Source organism: Fibroporia radiculosa (assembly GCF_000313525.1).
Source record: "Fibroporia radiculosa TFFH 294 genomic supercontigs, scaffold682, whole genome shotgun sequence".
Lineage (NCBI taxonomy): Eukaryota > Fungi > Basidiomycota > Agaricomycetes > Polyporales > Fibroporiaceae > Fibroporia > Fibroporia radiculosa.
The window spans coordinates 1-20,991 of record NW_012133233.1 but is presented as its reverse complement, the minus strand read 5'-3'; the positions used below and the strand labels follow the sequence as shown (position 1 = coordinate 20,991).

The 20,991-nt window shown below is 49.5% G+C and overlaps 5 protein-coding genes across 5 annotated transcripts; 3 read left to right on the top strand and 2 right to left on the bottom strand.

The window, feature by feature from the left end:
* Positions 1–1,857: 1,857 nt before the first annotated feature.
* FIBRA_01516 (uncharacterized protein) lies at positions 1,858–2,952 on the top strand (the record flags this gene model as incomplete). Its single annotated transcript, XM_012323391.1, has 3 exons — positions 1,858–1,875; positions 1,978–2,526; positions 2,575–2,952. The coding sequence occupies 3 exons, from the start codon at positions 1,858–1,860 to the stop codon at positions 2,950–2,952; spliced, it is 945 nt and encodes a 314-aa protein (XP_012178781.1).
* A 1,413-nt stretch (positions 2,953–4,365) lies between these two features.
* Positions 4,366–6,314, bottom strand: FIBRA_01515 (uncharacterized protein; the record flags this gene model as incomplete). The annotated part of the gene is made up of 11 exons (XM_012323390.1): positions 4,366–4,427; positions 4,478–4,488; positions 4,543–4,659; positions 4,721–4,802; positions 4,862–5,051; positions 5,107–5,120; positions 5,181–5,292; positions 5,348–5,463; positions 5,515–5,663; positions 5,718–6,042; positions 6,107–6,314. 11 exons carry the CDS (start codon positions 6,312–6,314, stop codon positions 4,366–4,368), a joined length of 1,386 nt encoding a protein of 461 aa, XP_012178780.1.
* Positions 6,315–6,663: 349 nt separating this feature from the next.
* On the bottom strand, positions 6,664–8,340 carry FIBRA_01514 (uncharacterized protein; the record flags this gene model as incomplete). Its single annotated transcript, XM_012323389.1, has 3 exons — positions 6,664–7,077; positions 7,133–8,269; positions 8,326–8,340. 3 exons carry the CDS (start codon positions 8,338–8,340, stop codon positions 6,664–6,666), a joined length of 1,566 nt encoding a protein of 521 aa, XP_012178779.1.
* A 2,641-nt stretch (positions 8,341–10,981) lies between these two features.
* FIBRA_01513 (uncharacterized protein) lies at positions 10,982–12,824 on the top strand (the record flags this gene model as incomplete). Its single annotated transcript, XM_012323388.1, has 15 exons — positions 10,982–11,159; positions 11,218–11,234; positions 11,294–11,351; positions 11,401–11,424; positions 11,474–11,517; positions 11,564–11,634; positions 11,693–11,726; positions 11,788–11,904; positions 11,960–12,002; positions 12,062–12,293; positions 12,346–12,391; positions 12,447–12,493; positions 12,551–12,637; positions 12,687–12,756; positions 12,804–12,824. The coding sequence occupies 15 exons, from the start codon at positions 10,982–10,984 to the stop codon at positions 12,822–12,824; spliced, it is 1,089 nt and encodes a 362-aa protein (XP_012178778.1).
* Positions 12,825–14,583: 1,759 nt separating this feature from the next.
* FIBRA_01512 (uncharacterized protein) lies at positions 14,584–16,500 on the top strand (the record flags this gene model as incomplete). The annotated part of the gene is made up of 15 exons (XM_012323387.1): positions 14,584–14,841; positions 14,904–14,961; positions 15,012–15,035; positions 15,091–15,134; positions 15,198–15,268; positions 15,318–15,351; positions 15,411–15,527; positions 15,580–15,622; positions 15,679–15,762; positions 15,812–15,959; positions 16,015–16,060; positions 16,118–16,164; positions 16,215–16,301; positions 16,357–16,426; positions 16,480–16,500. The coding sequence occupies 15 exons, from the start codon at positions 14,584–14,586 to the stop codon at positions 16,498–16,500; spliced, it is 1,152 nt and encodes a 383-aa protein (XP_012178777.1).
* Positions 16,501–20,991: the final 4,491 nt, after the last annotated feature.

Here is a 20,991-nt window from a genome sequence, read left to right as displayed (position 1 = left end):
AAGTGTTCTTTGCATAATGAATTAGGTGAATCATACTTGGTGATATTTTCACCGTGGTACAAGCCTTTCTGCAGACTATCTGACTAGTACATACACTGGCAAAAATGACAGCTGAATTGTAGCCGACCGAGACTGTAGAGTATGATCCCACCCTGATCAAGTAGCGATTGCAACGTCAGGGTAATAGAAGGTTTTGTTACGGCTGAATTCCTCTATGATCTCCACTTTGCACCTCATAGCCACTAGCTTTGGTAGGCGACCCAAAATCGACGAAACGATGTGTTTGGTGATCTGATCCTCACATTCCACCTCGAGCAAATTTATGAAAAATTTGACGACTAAGTTGAGATGGGTACAAACCACACGGGCCAGAATTGAATCCATCAACGTCCACTCAAGCATGTCGTAATCAACTGTCGTGTAATTGTAATGCGAAGTGAAGGAAAGACAAATCTGCTAAGGCTCGGGGCAAATTCAACGTCGATGAGAGCAAGGTAAATCCATGAGTACGGCAGTGCTGTAGTCTTCGACTCGGATATGATGATTCTCAGGTCGAGAAAGCGTAGTTGGGTGTGCTCCCGCAGTCTGGGGTCTGTATACGTTAATCCACGCAAGAAAGACATCGAGGTAAAACGCACTATGTGTTTGCGTGAGTGGGCCCCCGTCACTTGAGATGTGAACGGAAAGATGCTGCAGAGATGATGCTATCATGGCCAATAGTCTCTTGATCAAGCCCGTGTTTCAATGAAACAACCAGGCTACATGGAGGAACTCCAAAGTTGGCAAACATGGCAGTTTCAGTATCAACTTTATGAACGCTTCATCGCATAAGCAATCGAGTGACAACCGTGTGAGGTGCGTCGGATACAGATATAAAGCTGCATGACTCGGAAAGGAGTACAACCTAGGTAGACACGCAGCTCTGAGATTATCGGAAAAGCTTTTAGCAGGTCCTCAAATACTTCGAGGGTGATCTGAGGATACTCTAGGTGCAATGTCTTAACCGAGGGAAAATCAGTTGTAGGTGCGCTCCAATTATTGTAGTAGGTCATTAGATGCTGGATAGTAAGTGACTCCACTCCTGGGAGGGCAGGGAGAATGCAGAGAAAATCTGGAATATCCGCCATTCCAGGGATGCAGAACACCAGAGAGCGCACGTAGAGAGCGATGTGAGGAGATTGCTCCGCTATATGTTCAAACTTCAGGTAATGGTGCGAACGGTATAACCTCATGTCACGAAAAAGATGCAAACGCGCGATCGGAACAAACGCACGGCATACGAGTGCGCATGCTGCAAGAGTGGGCTGATGGTCCCAGGTGTAATCCAGTACAATGTCCCATCTCTCCGCTGGTATTCTTTGTGAAGGAAAACGTTAGATGGTTATAAACTCATGCTGAAAAGATGAAACTTAGAACGGCATCATACCTCAATGACGAGAGAACATTTCGATGCTAGTTAGGAGCAAGTTAGAACTGACACCTTTCACCGTTTCGGATGTTGCCGGTTATGCGAGTGATAAGATGGACTTATCCGTGTGCGAGTAAATAAATAATCTTATCGGACACAGCACTCGTTCTGCCAGCACCGACCATCTTCCTTCGTTCTCATCGCTCTGCTTTGCCGGCCATTCCAGTTTGATTTTGCTCTGCAAAGCTTGCAGCACTACCTCCTTGCAAGTACCTTCATGACGACTTGACCGCATGTCTCAGCAAACCCTTCTCTCTCTGGCAGCAGCTTTCCTTGCCGTAACTTTCATTACAGTGAGTGCGTGTCATCCGGGACCAAGGTTGTATTACTTGCGACATATGATGAAGACTAGATCATCCTTGTTCTACGAGCCATGGGCATTCTGCGCCATGGCTACGACGACAACCGTACGGTCGGGGTTCACTCAGTGACCCAAACTCGCTGATCGTCATGCTCCATTTAACCTCCCGCGTTTCCGACTCAAATTTGCTCACCTCTGCATTTCACAGGGTTATGCAGTACTCGTGGCCCTCTCTCCCGCTCCGCGCAAGGCGCGAACATCCGAGAGGACGTATCGCTCTGCGAAAACACCCTCAAAACCGCAACCGCTCGAGTCCATCGCAGATCCCGCTAGCGTTGATTTGAGCGTTATTGTCCCTGCCTACAATGAAACGACACGTATGCCCGGCATGCTTGACACCGCTATCGCACATCTCTCTACCTCGGCGCTCCGGAGCAGGACGTACGAGTTTGTGATCGTGGATGACGGGAGCACGGATGACACCGCCGCGGTTGCACTCAAATGCGCGGCGGCCAACCCGAAATGCGACATCCGCGTTGTGCGGCTCGAGCAGAATGCAGGCAAGGGTGGCGCTGTGCGCCACGGGATGCTGCATGGAAGGGGAAGGCGGTTGCTCATGGTAGATGCGGACGGGGCGAGCAGGTTTGAAGATTTAGAGTCGTTATGGAAGGAGATGGATAGGATAGCGCCCCATGAGGAGGCTGCGGTGGTGGTCGGTAGTCGGGCACATCTCGTGAAGACGGAAGCGGTTGTCAAGGTGCGTGGCATGTGTGAAGATGCGCTTTGTCGCTCATTACTATGATAGCGTTCGGCTCTCCGCAACGTTTTGATGTACGGTTTACACACGATCCTGCGCATCGTGGGTGTTGGGCACATCCGCGACACTCAATGTGGGTTCAAGCTCTTCTCGCGCGCCGCGGCGCAACACATCTTTCCGTATCAGCATCTTCCTTCATGGATTTTCGACGTCGAGCTTTTGCTACTAGCTAAGCAGCTGCGCATACCCGTTGCGGAAGTACCTATTGAATGGCACGAAGTCTCAGGCAGCAAGCTTAATGTGATGACGGATTCGCTGCAAATGCTACGCGATCTGCTCGTGTTGAGAGCAAACCACGTCTTAGGAAGATGGAAGATAGGACCTCCTCTCTCCAGTACAAGTAACCTAGATGGACACCCGAAGTAGTGTCATTGCTCGTAATTATTTATGAAATCTGTAATTTTCCGGCATTGCTCAGCTTTGAGTGACGAGTGCACCATGCTTCAGGTGCTCGTAAATTGTCTTCGTTCAGGGCAAGAACATACTATGGCACTGTTCAAGCACTGCAATATTGCAAAGGTGAGTCTGTAACTCTAATCGAGATTGATACATGCTTGTTAGCGTTTCTTAACAACCGAACCTGGATTAGAAGGCGCAGCAAGCACTATGGCTTCATATAAACTCACCATCCATGAGAGAAGTGTCATGTAGAAGTCTTCCTCTGGAGGTGAACATAAACCTGATGCAGCTGTTGGCGCGATGTGATGTGAATCACGGACAGTGCCTGTTTCATAGCTATGGGACGGAGAGCCTGAGCAGTGGCGAACAAGTTGAGAGCATCGCGAGTGAATGAGTGCGACGCAAGTTCGGATAGAACATTGTCGTTCAAGCGCAGCAGGGGCGATGGCGACGGTAAAACGGCTTCCTATAAGGAGGTTCCCAATCAGAACAAACGAGTAAAACAAAGAACAGTGTGTCACTTGTGTTTGTACATCTGCCATCTGGGGCAGGGGGGGTATAAGCTAAGAAGAAACAGATACGATACTAGAATAAGTCCTACTGTCGGACGGTGATAGACGTGAGGAGCAGTAACTATTCTACATTTTGGACTGTGAGTACGAGGCACTGCGTGCTCTTTGCTTGCTGTTGTTCTATCTATCGTTGGTGTTTAGTCCTTTTGTAGCTATGGTTATGTCACTATGTAGACGGGAGCCCCGAAGCGACTGACTGCAGGTCGGACGCAGCAGGAGCTACTACTGTTGCTGGCTATTAGGTACACTATTACTTGAAATCAATAATGAAGCAACTGTGCGTAAGCACGGGTATACTGCTAGTTATGAATAAATCTTAAAAGACACTGAACCTTGATGTGACTGGCACTTGAGGTGAGCATGACATAAAGTCACCGCCTGTGGGCACTCAAGAACTGTATTACTATCAAATCGGGCGGCAATTGGGGTCACCTTAGACGAATGTGAAACAAGCACTTATTCAATGCAACCTGCATCATATCCAACATATGCTAGAGGGTAGGACTATAAGTGCCCGTTCGAGTTATGGATGAAACTGCATCACAATCACCTATCACCGTAACTGACAAAGATGTTTAGTTACACGCCACTACAAGGCTCTCAGAACCCTCTAGTTATGAGAGGCTTCAGAGTCTATCGAGTCCAGCGATGCCTCGGCCTTCGCGGACCGCGGCCTGATCAAACATTTGAATGGGACCGGATGGCTTGGAGATCCTAGATTAACGTTCACCCCCGTACAGATACCAACAAACATACCTGATTAGTCCACTCGTATACTCAACGACAGGCTCTATCACTCTCCCGTGCTCTACAGCCTTCGAGGCATCATAGCGCATGATAGGAAAATGGATGCGTCCGCGAAGTTGAGACCTGAGTGAATGTAAGGTGAAAAACTTGTGCCAATAAACGTATGTCCTTACCAGGGCAGATTCTGAAAAAGAGGCGAGTCAGCTTTCAGAGTCACAGCCAACGTGAGAGGATAAACCTTCTGCCGAATCCAAATGCGACAAGACGAGGATCTGTTTCGGGTTCCGCGCCCATGAACCTGCCAGGATTAAATTCCAATGGATTCTTGTAGGTCTCAGGATTGTGGAGAATTTTCCTTCAACAAGCAGTAATAATATCATAATTTCAAAAAAGGTTCGCTATGAATGAGCGCTAACCAGACGTTTACTGTGATCAGAGTGCCCTTCGGGAAAAAATATCCGGCGTAGACGTCATCTTGAACAAGACGATGGGAAACACCTGCATCCTCCTTCTAAGTAGTATACAGTTGTACTTTTGACAAAGAGCAGGTTACCCACCGAGCGGAGCAACAGGGTTCCACCGATGGAGCTCGGCACACACTGCATTGACATAAGGTAGTGAATCCCGGTCAGCTAGGGTCGTGAGTCGATCGTTGCCAATAACAGCGTCAATCTCTTGCTGTGCCTTCTTTTCTATCTCAGGATGGCAGGCCATGGCCAAGAAAAAGCTTTGAAGAGTAGAGACAGTCTAGGCAGAGGTTAGGTTAACGAGGACAAATTCGGACGAAGAATGAACTACGTACGGTATCAGAGCCACCTAGAAACCGGAGTAGATCGATTCAGCGATCGGTAAGGAATTTTCTAGTAAGAAATTCACCAGAGTAGAGTGCACCAGCAGTAGTCTTAAGAGTCTTTTGAACTTCCTTCGTAGGATCCGGGTTGCCCTCCATGTTCACCGACAGGAAACTGGGAGTAGCTGTGCCCGCGGCCTGGCAAATTCACAAAACTGGTAAGAACGGTAAGAACACATAATCTCTTTCTTACTATTTCCTTCTCAACAATGTTGTATGACACGTCGAACATGGCATCCATGTCTTTACGGGCATCTAAAGCCCTCTGCTTCCAGCCAGTACCCGGTGCCCAGGATGGGACATGCTCCACTTAAACATATGAGCAATTGAAGGAAGAGGAAGAGAGGATTCGCTGCATACAAATCGGGAAAAAGTCCACAAGAAAGCTCCCCGGAAGTACAAACATAGTGAACCGAGCCATTGCTCTGTCGACAATCTCGATTAAAGGATCTTTTTCGCCCTTGATCTGGTACCCGTACGTCATCGTGAGGATGATTGCTGCAGCCGACCTGCATATATACGATATGAGCGGTGCAGTGAGCACGAAATACAGGGACGCTCACTTCTTAATGTGGTTTACAAATTGATCGGGGCTACGCCGAAGGTCCAAGAGGTATTTGCTTGTTTCGTGCTGCAACATTGGGGCAAAACGAGCCACGCTACTTCTGGAGCCTATCCATTGTGACAGCAAGCGGCGTGTTTCACGAAGGCGCGGACCATAAGGAGTCAGTATAGCAAGGCGATCCCATCCGACAATCTTCCCACCGACAGTTAATATCGGTCGATCGGAGTATAGCGTGCTTCGTCGCTCGAGCAGCTCCGTGACATGCTCAAGCGAGCTGACGACGACGACAGGTTGACCGAGGAGTGTGACAGATATAATATCACCTGTGCAATTCAACAGTCGAAATCAAACTTGGAATGGATGAAACACGGCACCACGTATGCTCACCCCATTTCTCCGCCCATTGAGTGTATGTTTTCCATTGGTACGAGGTGGGCATGTCAAAGACATTTCCAATAATAGGCCAGCCTCTGGGTCCTGGAGGAAGAGGGCCTTTGCGTTTGCTTGAGAGTATCAGGCTCACTACGACCACGCCCAGCGCAGTAAGAGTAATGTCTAGCACGGATAGGGCACCGAGTCCGAGCATGTCAGGCATAGGAGCGCAGTGAGGAGCGTGAGGAGGAGATTCCGATGGTGATGTTTGAATGACGATCCTTACGGAGAGCGCCTGCTGTGGATACAGGCAACACCCGTAACCTTACTGCACGTGTGAAGGGCTGTCAGTGTCACGCACGGTGGATGTTTCGAAGAGTCCATGCCTGTACTTAGAATTAGATGAGCTTCAGCACAAATTAGCAATGGTCTGTTCTAGTACGTAGCGTCATCGAATAAGTCCGCCGCATACAATCAGTATGTCTGAGATACGTACGTACAGTAAACAGCATGATCCATTGACAGACGCTCGCTGCTACAAGCCCATTACCGCCGCACAAATTGACAGCATGCTACTCTCTGTCAAAGTCCAACCGAGAATCAAACTCAACGGAACAGAGGCGCGACTGCAAATTTATCCCGGCCTGATCTTCAATCCGCTGCACGTTCCGTCCATTCGGAGTGATCACGGTCTTCCACCACCAGAACGATCCTCCTCCGAGCATTTGTTCCGATCCGTCAGGCAAAAATCCAAATCCGAATCCGACCGATACAAGACGCACTGAAGGAAGATTTTTGATGAGGATCTTCGAGAACTCTTGTGCGATTTCGTAAGTGGGTACGATAGCAATAGGTGGGGGTGGGGGAGGATTGTCGGGGTCGTAAGCTTGGACAACGCACGAGAAGTGTCGTGACATGTCACCTCTTATGCATATCTGTATGTGCGTGAGCGACCTCATGGAGGCCAGGATAGGGGGCACAGTATTCTGCACGACGGCTTGATTCAATAAGCACGTTCGGAACCATCTCAGCTAGACTCACCATCCATTCAACCAGGTCGGCTTGGAACTGCAGCGCGTCCTGGAATTCACACAGCTGTATGATAAGGCAGCGTATCTGCGTCCCTATTTCAGCTAAATCCGTCCAAAAGGTTGGAGCGAGGTCGATATAAGGCATTATGCTCAATTTAAGCACAATTGGAGACGTATGTGTGACTGCGTTCAGCACGATGGGGAGGAATAAGGCACCATCCTCTGTAGAATCCCACTGAACTTGGATGCTTGGCATTGCAAGGACTCCGCTGATGAACAAGGTGTGGACCGGACACGTAATTGGCCATCGCCTGAAAGCAGTGACATGCGCTTGGACGACATCTAGACTAGGCCAGCAAGCGGTGAGAGCTGAGACCACGTTGACCTCGGGGGAGATTTCTTGTCCGCCCAGATGTAACACGCGTAGCTCTGGGAACGCGCGCACACAGGTCGACATAGTCGTAGTATTAGATGGAACAGCCAAACGGCGCAATTTCGGCAGCTGGCAATCGGTAAAAGCGGGGGGTATGGGAGGTTGTGTCCAGCGGTTAATGGATAACTCGGAGTCCAGCTCTTGGATACTTTGCATCGAAGAGATGTTCAAAATGAGGTGTTCAAAGCTGAAGGCATTAAAGTGCGCATGTATCTTGATCTTCCTTATATTACTACGCATGCATGGCAGAATCTTCAGCGAGGCGGCATCGACGCCACCTAGATCTATATCCTGCAAATATTGAAGCTTGGCGAGTGCGTCCCCCATGCGCGGCACAGCTTGAAGCAGGAATCCAATAGGGAAAATGCATAAGCTTCGGAGATTATGAGCGTGTTCAAGAAAATCCGCCAAGAGTTGCCAATGGGTAGAAGCTTGGTCGTGATACTCTCCGATTCCATGACTACGCACACTTAGCTTGCGAACACACATAATTCGGCCTTGGATATCTGCAAGCATGTAGGTGCATATTCTGATTGTTTCTTCCGGTCTGAACAACCAGATTTCTGATAGTGCTTGCCGTTTGGCAACCTGATGAAGTCCTCGAGCGGTGGTGGAGAGGTGGAGAGCGTCGCGAGTGTGGAGGTAAGAGACAATCTCTGTTAGAATGTCTTCATTGAGACGCAATAGAGATGAGTCTGAAGTGATGCGTTCCAACTAGCACACAGGTCGAAATATTAGCCCACAATACAAAGAAGCACTGTAAGCCTCACCTCATTGTGTGCCATTTTACGGGATACAACTCGAGGGGAAGATGGGCTTTGATATCACTCGCATCAACTTGAAGGGTCTTCATCTCGTAAGGGGATACAATGTGATGAGTCACACCACCTAGCAGTACAGATAGACGCTAAAAACGATTCGATATACATGTATACATGTATTCAAATAGCTCTCCATTTGTCCCTCTGCGTTCTATGTTATGGTCACGGGGGTCAGAATAGCCGACGTCAGTGGGCCAGTAGCACGTACCCGTCTGTGAATATTCTAAACGCGTACCCCTCGATACGTCTAACAGATGTGCATAAATCACCAGTCTTGTGGGCAAAGAGGAAGTCGATGGCCGATGGGATTCCATTACTTTCGAGATGGGCGCACCTTCGGCGCGCCCGTGCATCGCTCGGTCACGGTACAAGTAGATTCTAAGTGCATTGTTGTATAGAGCCGTAAACGTTTAGATTCGAGCCATCGGAGAAGGAGATGCAGAGTCACAACCGTCACGGTTGCCATGGTTGATCTTGGTTGATGGGTCACGGTGATGATCACGCTAAACGCCCAGGTCCATGACACAGGCTCACACAGCGCACCAGCTCAATGTCACTCTGGCAGGGACACTGTGCATCGAATTCGCTTCATTCTAGACGGCATATTTTGACCGTAGTCTCGCGAATTTTGTGCTGACTCCTGAGCCATCTCTGGGACACTCCTCTGTTTCAAGTTTAAGTATGCAGCCTCAGTGTTGACTCGTACATGGCTGCAAACAATGCTATTCCGTTGTATGAACATCTTCTGCTGGAGATGGTATTATCCGTTTGAACAGCTCGTGGTTGGATCGCATCTTGAAACGCCCCCGATAAACATTCGCGTCCCTCGCATCTCGTCGACCTCACTGTGTGTGCGTGACACGCTGTGCCGCAAAGTGCCCACATCTTCATCGCCTAGCTGACGAAGAGCTGAGCGCGATCAGTTAGCAGTAAACTCGGCATCCATTGACCGGTCATCCCCGAAGACTCTGACTATTATTCAAGCACTCCTCAATGCAACGGTCTTCAGCACTGAAGCATCTCACTATGTCGATCTCTTGGGGGTTAGTCGGGGTGTTAAACCTTCAATGGTAAGTGCTGCAATTTGGGAACGCAGTACCTCATTGAACTTGGAGAGCAGTGGTAAACTTGTCCAAGCTTCACGGACCCCAATTTCTGCACCTGAGAAGAATTGAGATACCTCGCAAGAATACGCAGGACCGAGGGACATTAGCATGGATTAGGCCGATGCCCTGAGGGCCATTACTCTCGAGAAGGTACAAATGTATTTAAACTCCAACAGGACATTCTATCACTACATCCTGGATTAGACCTAGACCGACATGCATGTAGCCTCTGTAGCGTTCGGTCATCCGGCGCTAATTGTCAAGTTCGTGGTTGATTCAAATATATGTATGGATTACGCCTAAGACGATTTCTAGTGAGTTATTTGGCACCATTCCCCTTACAAGTGCGAGTGTGAGACGAATAACTATATTGCTGACCTGCTGTTATCAGTGATTGGATTCTTCACTTCAGCGATCTCGGTTAGCTGAATAGCGTATTTCCTTGAATATCAATAACATGGCTCCCTATTTACTTTGCGATTTGAAGAGCCACTCTTTTCGTGGCCTCCCTGACGAGAGACACTGATTCCCGAAATTAAAGTCCGCCTTCATCCCTTCAGATCGGAGCCCCCTCTCGAAATACGTGAGTACCGTACACTACTTTGCTTCACATGCGACCTTCTATAGCTAACGAAAAGACAGGTCCACTGTATTGTCTGAGAGATCACTGCGTAGATATGGCGGCCCGCTGCGCTCCGGTCCACTCATCATGCACCATAAACCATCTCACGAGAAGAATCTATACATCATGATGGTCGGTGCCGCAGCGTATGTACCCAGGGTCTGAAAGCCTCCGCATTTTGGGGTCGCTCTGGATTTCCCATGTCGCTATATTTACGCCCAACTGGTAGCACGCCTGGTCGTTCGTGAAACAGGATTGTAAGTGTGTATGCTCATCTACATTTATCTGCACTTGGTCTTTGCCTGAATGTTGAACCCTCAGTTTGCCCACTCTCGGTCAGTTGAGCATGGAAAGCTTCCGTGACTGACGTCGCCGTGCCGGCCACATGGTGGCGAATTAAACGTGGTCTTCTGGTGTATGTGATCGCCCTGATCGCGCGGGCCGCGCATGAATGCCTCGCTTGCTCAGAATTTGACAACTACCGCATACGTGGTCACCACCTGCAACAGCCGTGCATGCGCTTTTGCACCAATATGGCTAGCAGGGTGTCATGGTCGCAACAGGAGACGTCGGTCGCGCCCAATAACATTCGCTGGAACTGTTCCTCCATGTGTCTCCAGACCGTCCGCCCATACAAACCCCCGGGCCGCCAGACGAAGGGTGACCATCCCTCTACGCGGTGCACATCATCCTGTCCACGTTCTCTATACTTTCTTGTGGCAGCCATCTAGTAAAAATAGGATTCTACATCCATTAAACTCCGCAGAACAACCTCCCAACGCCCTACGTCCGCTGCTATAAAATGAGGCAAAATTGTACCGGTGAATCCCCAACTCGAGGCTCGTTGTCCCCGTTCTACACGCTTCAGGTCTTCAAAATGTTCTCCAAGTCCGCTCTGCTCACTGCAATTCTCATCGCGCCGCTCGCTCTGGCGATGCCGTCGCCCACTGAGACGGCAAAGCGGTCGACCTGCACAGTCGACTCAGTGTCGTCTGCCTCTGATCTGTCTGACTGCTCCGACGTTGTGATCTCGTCTTTCACCGTCGACGACGGAGGTGAACACATTTTCTATACATTTTCCCTATGTCTTTCTCATTCCCCGGGTTTTCATAGATACTGTTACTATGAGCGTGCGCTACTGATCTTGCTTCACGGGTACGACTCTGCATCTCACGTTCCCTTGCTGAAGTTCGCAGAAGGCGCGACAGTCACGATGACGGGTGAAGTAACCTTCGCCAGCACTACAGGTGGGAGCCTATGACATGAATACACTGAATCGGGCTGATCATGCTTTAGCGTCTGGCCCATTGATTACATTTGGTGAGGCCATTATATTTTCTGCAAGAGATGGGGTCTTACACGCGAACAGAGGGAACGAGCATCTCGTTCAATGGCGGCGGAAACACATTCAATGTGCGCTTCACCACCGTGTCGTCGAAAATACACTGACATCCAATAGGGTAACGGCGCGGACTATTGGGATGGTGAGGGAACTGACGGTGGAAAAGCGAAGCCTCACCCTTTCATGAAGTACGTCCTGATCCGACGTGCATCCTAACTGTGCAGCTGACTTTGCACCTTTTTTAAGAATCGAAGCCTCCGGGTCTTTTGAGAACTTCATTGTAAGCGAGTCCGCTGATGTTAAATGCTGCTTCGACGAATAACATGCTCCGATTTTCACAGGTGTTGAACACACCTGCACAGGCAATCTCTGTTAATAACAACGACCCTTTGACCATCAAGGATGTCACGGTAAACAATCTTGCTGGCAATACTGACAGTCTGGGCGCAAACACGGATGTAATGACATCTAACGGATTTTACTGGGCAATGTCGCTGATTCGGGCCGTAACAGGGCTTCGACGTGTCCGCCTCTGATTTGACTATCACAAGCTGCGGTGTGTTCTACAATAGTCACGTCATTAATGACGGCCGCGAACTGACATGTTTCTTACAGTTGTCGAGAATCAGGACGATTGTATTGCCATTAATTCGGGCTCTAACATTGTCTTCTCCAACAACCAGTGCTCGTACGGCCACGGCATGTCGATTGGTTCCATTTCGTCGGGAAAGACCGTGTCTGGGGTGGTCTTCTCCGACAATACTGTCACGAGCTCAATGTACGGCACCCGCATCAAAGTCGACAGTGATGCGACCAGTGGCGGTGTGAGCAACGTAACATGGTCCGGGTACACATTGCACGTAAGATATTCTGGCATAATTACTGACATTTTTGGATAGAAACACCATGTCAGGCATCACGTACTATGGGGTTCTTATCACCCAGGTAACTGTTCTCTTGGGACAATTGCGGATTTCTCCAACTGAGCTCGGCGCAATAGTCGTACCCTGACAACGATGGTACTCCTGGAACCGACACGACCATCAGGTGAGTTTGGTGCTCGTACTTTCACTGTTGCTCGTCTCATCATTTGTCTGGTACTAGTGATATCAATTTCATCGGTAGTCCGACCGACGTCTCCGTTGAGTCAGGCGCATACAGGGTCACGGTCGACTGTGGCAACTGCGATGGGTGGGCTATCCGCATTATATAGTGACACAAAATTCACACCTTGTTCTAGCACCTGGGACTGGTCCGAGCTCACTGCAACTGGGGGAGACGCAGGTACCATTGATTCGGAGGATGCCACCGTGAGTGATTGCTAGTGCCTTTCCACAATCCCACTGAAAGGACACAGATTGAGGGTGGGTCTTATTGAGCCATGAATGCACTCTCCGAAGCGCACAAGTTGTCATAAACCATCGGCCTCCTGGAGGTTCGGCCGCTTTGTAAGATACCCTACTACAGCTTCCGTTACGCGTCCAAGTGCAATTCCATATTTCATCTTATTTCCGCATGTTGGTGGCATCCTCCGCCGTGTACAATGCTTGGCCCATCCATGAGCTGTTATTCATTTTTCTAGTTGTCTCGCCTTGTGTCACAGTATACATGAACGCTGCTGAATTGGATTTTTTGTACCTTAATCATGGCGTTCCAGCTGTCAAGTCAAATATTCAAGATCTGGCAACGATCGTACCTTGCTCGCAATCGGTACCTTGTTGTCTAACGCGCAAGCACTGCTAAGTGCGTAATACCGAAGGAGGCGGTCCCTTACGAAGCACGTTCCTCAGTACGACGGTGCTCGGCTGGCTGAGGTGAGTGGCAGAATATGCATTCAAAATCAACCGAGAAGAACCAAGCCTCGAGAACTCAACTGCGTTCATATCCTGCCCCAGCACACGAGCCAGCATTCCGCAATAATCCACTCTGTATTCCGCACTCAACAGATCCAGAGGACATCAGAAAGGAGAGCGCCACCAAAAAGGTGGTTTTAGCAAAGGGTCCAATTTCAAACCCATTCAAATATGTTTGTCGGACCAATGAGCGAGCTTACTACTTGAGGTATCCGAGCTCGCCAAGGGCATACTTGTAGATGTCAGGATCATTCATGATTTGAAGTTCCAAAGATGAGTTCTTGATGGCTCTCAAGATTGAATATTTGAGGTCACGGTACTTCGCCCAGCGGACAAACGATGGGCCACGGCCAACGAGTAGAGCAATTGATCCTAGTATATATTGTTCAAATCGAGCGATAAAGTCAGTCAGGCTCAGATTTTGGAAGCAAGCAAGAGAGTGCCAACGAGACTAAACATGCCATGAGTCATGGTCGTCGATAGAAAGAGGTGAGGTAGAGGCGCTAATTCCCTGACGTGCCACATACCGACACCCCGCGCCTTCCAAACTTGAAGTTGAACCAACCTGCTCGGGGCTTTACTTTGAACGGTAAGGCCACTCTAGCGATGCCACTGCGCATGATCATGTCCTGTGAATTATTGAACTAAAAATTAGCAGCGGGCCGCTGACGTTCCGGTCAGTGTCGTAATACTTTTGTGCCAAGTTGTCAATTGGGCTTGGTCAACGCTACGATCACGCTGGCACTGGCTGGTCAATACTAGTGACCGCACGTTGCGGTGCCTGCAGATGCGGTGAGTCACCAAGCTCTATGTATTATCTCCAGCACTTGCCTACTTCGTATAGCATAAGGTTCTGTAAACCCCGTCGAGATTAGCTCGTCGCGTCGTATACGCAACCGAGAACTGTTCCCTTGATCGCTATGATCACGCGGTCCATGTTCGTCTGCATGGCGTCCAATGTGAAGTAAGTATGGATTGTCATCACCGACTTCGCGACCGAAGACGTATATTGTATCACGCGCAAGTCCGCACGCACGGTCGAGGTCGTTGCAGCTGTCTAAGTTCTCTCGCGTTCCTGGATGTATCCTGGGACCATCCTTCTCCGGGCCGCCAGATTGCCCACAGTGTCTCACCGCTCTTCATGTGCGCTCTTTGGGATATGAAGATTCCTCATAAACTTCTCACATTGTCTGCGTTCTGTGCTTTTAAGGGCGTGCTGCTCGATTCGTCTTCTTGACCTGAGGTTCGCTCCCAAAGCCCCATTTCGCTCTCTTAGTCAACGCCATGTTTGCCAAGTCTGCTCTCCTCGCTGCTGTGCTCGTCGCGCCGTTCGCGCTCGCGGTCCCCTCGCCCACCAAGACGGCCAAGAGGGCAACATGCACGGTTGACTCGGTTGCTGCCGCAGCAGACTTGTCTGATTGCTCAGACGTTGTCATCTCGTCATTCACGGTTGAGAACAATGGTGCGAGCGTCATCCCTCCTTACGATGCCTTGAACATCTTGCTCATCAGCACTCACTCATCAGAAACCGTCACTATGAACGTAAGATACTGATCACGCCCTTCATTGAGGGAGCACTTGGATGATTACTATCGCTGTCTTAGTTTGCTCAAGGTGCTACGGTTACTATGTCAGGCGAAGTGACTTTTGCCAGTACAGTTGGTGAGGCAGCCGTTTTGCAGCTGCGAGTATCTACTAACGCAATTTCACAGCGTCTGGTCCACTCATCACGTTCGGTATATTTGCGTGTGCTGTAAATCTATCTGTGTCTCCAAACTCACGTGGGCGCAGAGGGTTCGGACGTTTCATTCAATGGTGGTGGATTCTCATTCAACGTAAGCTTGTCTGGGAAGGTTTAGGTTGATTCTAGAACCTGTTTCTAATATGTGATTCAATAGGGCAATGGTGCATACTACTGGGATGGCCAGGGAACAAACGGGGGGAAGCCCAAACCCCATCCATTCATGAAGTCAGTCTAGCATCGCCATTTGAAGTGTCACGTACTCACAGCATTGAAGGCTCAAGGCCTCTGGGACTTTTGAAAATTTTGTCGTATGTAACCTTTGCGGGTGTTAGTTTGCAAGTCACCTGGATCCTATTATTATCTACAGGTCCTGAACAGCCCTGCGCAAGCTATCTCGGTCGGCAATGACGAGCCATTGACCATCACGCAAGTTTACGTGAATAACCTGGCAGGGAATGTCGATAATTTAGGACACAACACTGATGTGAGAATGAATTGAGGAATTTCATCTTCCTTGCTAACGAGTATTCGTCAAGGGTTTTGACGTCTCTGCGTCCGATGTAACAATCACGAACTGTAGTGAGTGACGCCAATATTACAGTTGGCGAGAATCTTGTTGATCCTTATGTCCGCAGTCGTTCAGAATCAAGACGATTGCATTGCTATCAACGCTGGCAACAACATCGTCTTCTCGAACAATATCTGCTCCTTTGGACATGGTATGTGCCCTGATGTTTGTCTGCGTCCCAAATTGATCATACTGCGAAGGCATGTCTATTGGATCTATCTCCTCTGGAAAGACGGTCTCGGGAGTGATCTTCTCCGATAACTTCGTCAGTGAATCTATGTACGGCACTCGTATCAAAGTGGACTCGGATGCGACGAGTGGAAGTGTTAGTAACGTAACGTGGTCCGGGTATGAATATTGTTGTATTGAAATTGCACAACGATAGCTCATTTGACCCGCGCAGGAACACGATTACAGGTATTACTAGTTACGGAGTGCTGATCACACAGGTATGTAATGATTCATACATCCTTACATTAAGCCACAGTATGACATTTTTCCGACAGTCATATCCTGATAATGACAGTGCGCCCGGAAATGACACCATAATCAGGTCAGTCCTTTGGTTGGTCTTGGATACTTGAGACCCGACGAGGATTGCAGCGACGTCAATTTCGTTGGCCTTCCCACGGAAGTCTCAGTGAACTCGGATGCGTACAGGATCACTGTTGATTGTGGCAACTGTACTGGGTATGTCACTCTTACTTATTTTCCAGCCTGTTTGATCGAATTTCTTTTACCACAGTACGTGGGACTGGTCCGGTCTGATTGCCACTGGCGGCGAGACCAGTAATGTTGACCCCGATCAAGCCACGGTAATCGCAGCTGATCTATTTCGTCTGGGGGTCGACCTGACGCTTTTACACAGATCCAGGGTGGGTATTACTGAGTATGGAATTATAGTTATACAGCCTAGACACAGCCATCTCCCGATAACTCGGACTAAGTTCTCTACTATTTCTCTGACCTGCCATCTGCCGTGTTGCGTTTGGATAATGCCCTGTACCTTATTTGTCAATGATGTGAATCTCTAAAAGAGGCGAATTTCGTGTGAAAATATCTCAACAACGCTGTCTATATGGCGGCCCGGGATGAGCCCGATACCCACGTCGATTAGAACCGTGGCTGACATAGGCGCTTGAGCGTTCCGTCTTTAAGCCTCGTCCTCACTGCCAGCATCTGAGCATCCCCGGTCACGTCCCTATGCTATTTGCTCCTCATCTAGCTTCATTAATTGGTAGCCCTTGACTGGCGAGTACTAACTTTAGCCACTGGTGCTCCGTTCCTCACTATATAGCAGCTTGTATCATAATTCGCGCTACATATCGATATCACCGTAGATCGCATAGGGCTGGTACCATGGAAGTCACGGCGAAAAAACCAGCGCGACTCCCTCCAGAGTTATGTGATCATATCATAGACCATATATGGGATGATCGAGCAGCACTCCGAGCATGCAGTATTACGTGCCGTGCTTGGAGTGCAGAGGCACAATACCAACTCTTCCGAGACATCTATGTGCAGTCTTTATATCGAACAGGCCAGGACGAGGACTATCCCACTTTTTTTCTCAGTGACCGTTTCTAGCGCAGTGTGTCCGCGGCGTGCAAATAGGGGAATTCTCCGCCCTTCTCGTCTTACATGCGCTTCCAAAAGTGCACAAGTTGGAATTCCTTGCCTTCTGTGCTACAAAAGAGCATGAGGTCGTTCGCAAGCATCTGCTCTCGTGCAAATTTCCCACTATTCTCAATCTGATTTTACCCTCAGCCATCATCACACCTCAGACTCTCGACACTCCTTGATTCCTGCCCCCGAACACGTTGCCTTGAAATACGTGGTAGCAACTCTTGTCTCTCACGTCCTGGTTTGAACAAAGAAGGCAAATTTACGATCGAAGAACTACACGTGTGGAAACATGAAACACTGCAATGGCTGCTTGATGTTGGGCTTAGCATCAATTCGTGCAGGATGGGTCTTGACGCAGACATTTCTGGGCAAGCAGCCTACAGCTCGTGCAAAACCTCTTTACTTCTACGGGTCCAAAGCTACATACATTTGGTCTGCGCCTTAGTGCGGGAACCCAAGAACGAGAACGTGAGTGTCCTTTCATTGCCTTCTTTCCTTGTACCAGATAGAGTTCAACCTATGTTTTGCCTGACCTTGCGGCGAGTCTCTTCCGCACTAATTCTGGGATTGCGATGATAGCACAAGTCTTGCGGTACCTTGACACACAGCACAATACAGGTCTGCGGGTGCTACGCGTGTGCTACGCCTCATATCGCTGGAGAGAGATAGATGCATTTCCCCATGCTGCCAACTCGTTAGCCGGATTTCTCTCGCAGATACTCACCACCTGCTCACTGCTCACTCTGGAAGTTGTCTTCGATTTGCCTCTCTTTGAACTGAGCAATCTGTTCGCTTTGCCATGGACGCAGCTTGATATTGCATTTGTTCAGCTTGCGCTGACGAGTGTCGGTGGGTTTGACGGGTGTCCTATCGTGTTAGAAATACGCAACTCGGTCGGATGGAACGGGGTTGCTGAACAAGCGGCAGCGCATGTGGCGGGCAAGACGGTGAGAACTAAGGGCGCAGGATTGATGCTCAGAATACGATGTCTCACCTGTGTGAAGCCAAACGTGTCCAAGAGACGGCTAGAGAGGGTCGACTGGGTGATGTGATGGATGTAGTAGTTATTGGTGGGTGAGGTTTTGCTCCTGGATGGTACCTCTGCTTTCTCTCGGAGTCCAGTGAAGTGTAGGCTGCTATGAAGCCTTTGTATATCATTGGTGTCTGATATTAACCTACTATGGACATCCTGCCAAGATGCAAAATCCATTTCGGTCCTTTCAGCCCATATTAAGGAAGTGGTAATAGTTAAAATCCAACTTCGAGGAAAGCCTGAGGCTGCTAATATTTGGACCCTGATTTTTTTTGGGAATTTGGGTCGAGTCGTATCCACGTGATGGTTTTGAGATCGACGATTCGGATCAATGGAGGAGAAGGAGGATAGATTGGCAAAGACACAGTGTAAGTGCAGCACATGACGCTCAACCCGGTACAGAGGTCTACGTACGCTAGAAGTAACTACCAGCGTACTACGCGTCATGCACCCTACCTACCCAGTTGGAAATTCGAATCTGGATCATGCGTCTCGCTCGCCCAGTCAGACGAGTCTTAGTCTGCAAATGCGACGGGGGTGAAGGGTACATGGCAATTCATGCCTGCACTTCTACTACGGCATTCGCGTAACTTACTGCACGAAGCCTTCCATTATGTGGAACTATTCGTTCACCTTGCGAACTGGATGGTTTTATGCTATCACGATTCACGAGCACGCCCCGGGCCCGTCCACAAGCCAGCCAAGCCAGCCTTCGAAAGCACATCAAGCAAATGTATAATGAACATACTGTGAGACGCGGGGTCGATATTGGTGGAATGTGGAACCTGGCTAACTTAAGGGCTGGTGTCGTTGCAGTGATGCCTATTAGTAGAGTCTTTGAGAAACTCCTACTAGCGGCCTTCACTGACGACTACATCAAGACACTGGCAGGACCCGGATCTTAATGCGACATGGTTGTAGATAAGGTACTCGGTCAAGAAACACTCGACATACTGGCAATGGGTCAAGAAGGACTAAGTCTCAGTAATCCGATACCTCCAGAAACCGCGCCTCACCCTCAGCCAACATACCAGCCACGTCTATCCAAACATCGTGCTATCCTCAAAGTGTCATTAATGTCACGAATTTCCCACCGTCCGACGAAAAACTTCAGGATCAATTCATACGATTGTGGGCCAAACCATCAACTGACCCAAACACAAGTACGGCTTCGACATCCTACATGTTGGATGGTGGGAAGCGCGAGTATGAGAGCATTGAAAGTTCAATAGTACGATCGAAGGGCGGGAGGATAACAACGGACCTGCGCATGATGCTACCGGAACACTCTCTTGTGCGTTGAATTTGAGGTCAATGTACGAGACTTTGTCTCTTATGTTCCAGCGCCATACATCCTTTGAGATCTGAACGTGTCCCGGTCAACTCGCTGCAACACGGATCATGGGATATCACTGAGAAATGTGTGCTATTTATAAAGGCGTCGCTTTTATAGCAATTTATGGACTTCGTGTCTAGCCTTGACCCGATTGATAGAGATAGAGTGCGAACTAATAGCCGTGCTGTAACCCGTACACACTGCAGGGTTAGTGAGGACGAAGTCGTGAAGTCGGGTTTCAGTTCCTCAGCTCGTGCGAGAGTCGCTCAGCGATTGAGGAAGGACTTGGATTATAAATGATACACTCAAAAGAAGGAATATTTGCAGAACGACTATGCCTCTCATTGAAAAGCTTCGCGCATGGCACCAGCAGCTCACCGGAGCGGAAATGAGAAGGATGGCTTTGTGAACCCTTATACGTCTACCGCAACAAACAGCCACACCGTGCTGTGTCCCAGCATAAGGGGGACGAGCGGCTGTACTTTGATGCCGATTTGTGGAGGCGTGAACGCACCTGACCACCCTGGCTCTGCGGAACCAGAAAGGAGGATGACACAGGAATTCTCACAATTGAAATGGGCTGTTTGAATCCGCTATTTCGCACCGGGTGGTCGTTTGAAGCTTGGAGGGAGAGGTCATGGCCCTTACTGCTGCCGCGTGGAGTTCATGGCGTACCTTTTGTGACGAAATCCGAGGAGTATCGGGTCAACTGTCGACGTTCAATCATGACCTATATATATTCTAGAGGTGTGCGACGATGAGAACAACCTGTGAGTGATAGTATGCAGTTCGGGAGAATAGCCTTGCAAAGCCTGTGCGCCATGCTGTAGGATGGGTTTGTGTAGCGTTAGATCTATAGCGGAGGGGAACCGACCGAATATCGAACCGGTGGTTTCCTTCCGCGCCTAGAGCCAGCAGATTGCTTGGGTTGTGCCTCGGGAGTGAGTAGGGGTTTGGATAGTCCCTTTCCGATACTTGGCCCAAGAGCGAGCAATATTCGAAGAGATTGGGTCATTTGTCTGTGATGGGTATCTGAAATGCGGGATCACATTATGTATGGTCCTGAGGCCTGAGGCTGCTGGTCGTCGTTCGCGGGACGACGATGGGCGCCCAGTCGGTAGTCTGGCAAAGAGCGAGGATGCCGTCGAGCCGAAGAGAGGCGGAGTCGATCTGGGCTCGTCCAGATGGGGAAACTGACGCTGGGTGCGAGCGGGGATTGGCTGGGGACGTCTGGGCGGAGAATGGCGGGATCTGGACACTGGCCACGATCTCGACCTCGATCGGCGCAGGGCTCGGACGGAGGCTAGACTCTGCCCGCGAGCCCCCTCTCAAATACTGTCTGTACTGCCCTCCTCTCTGCCTCCTCCACACCCTCCCCGCCATGC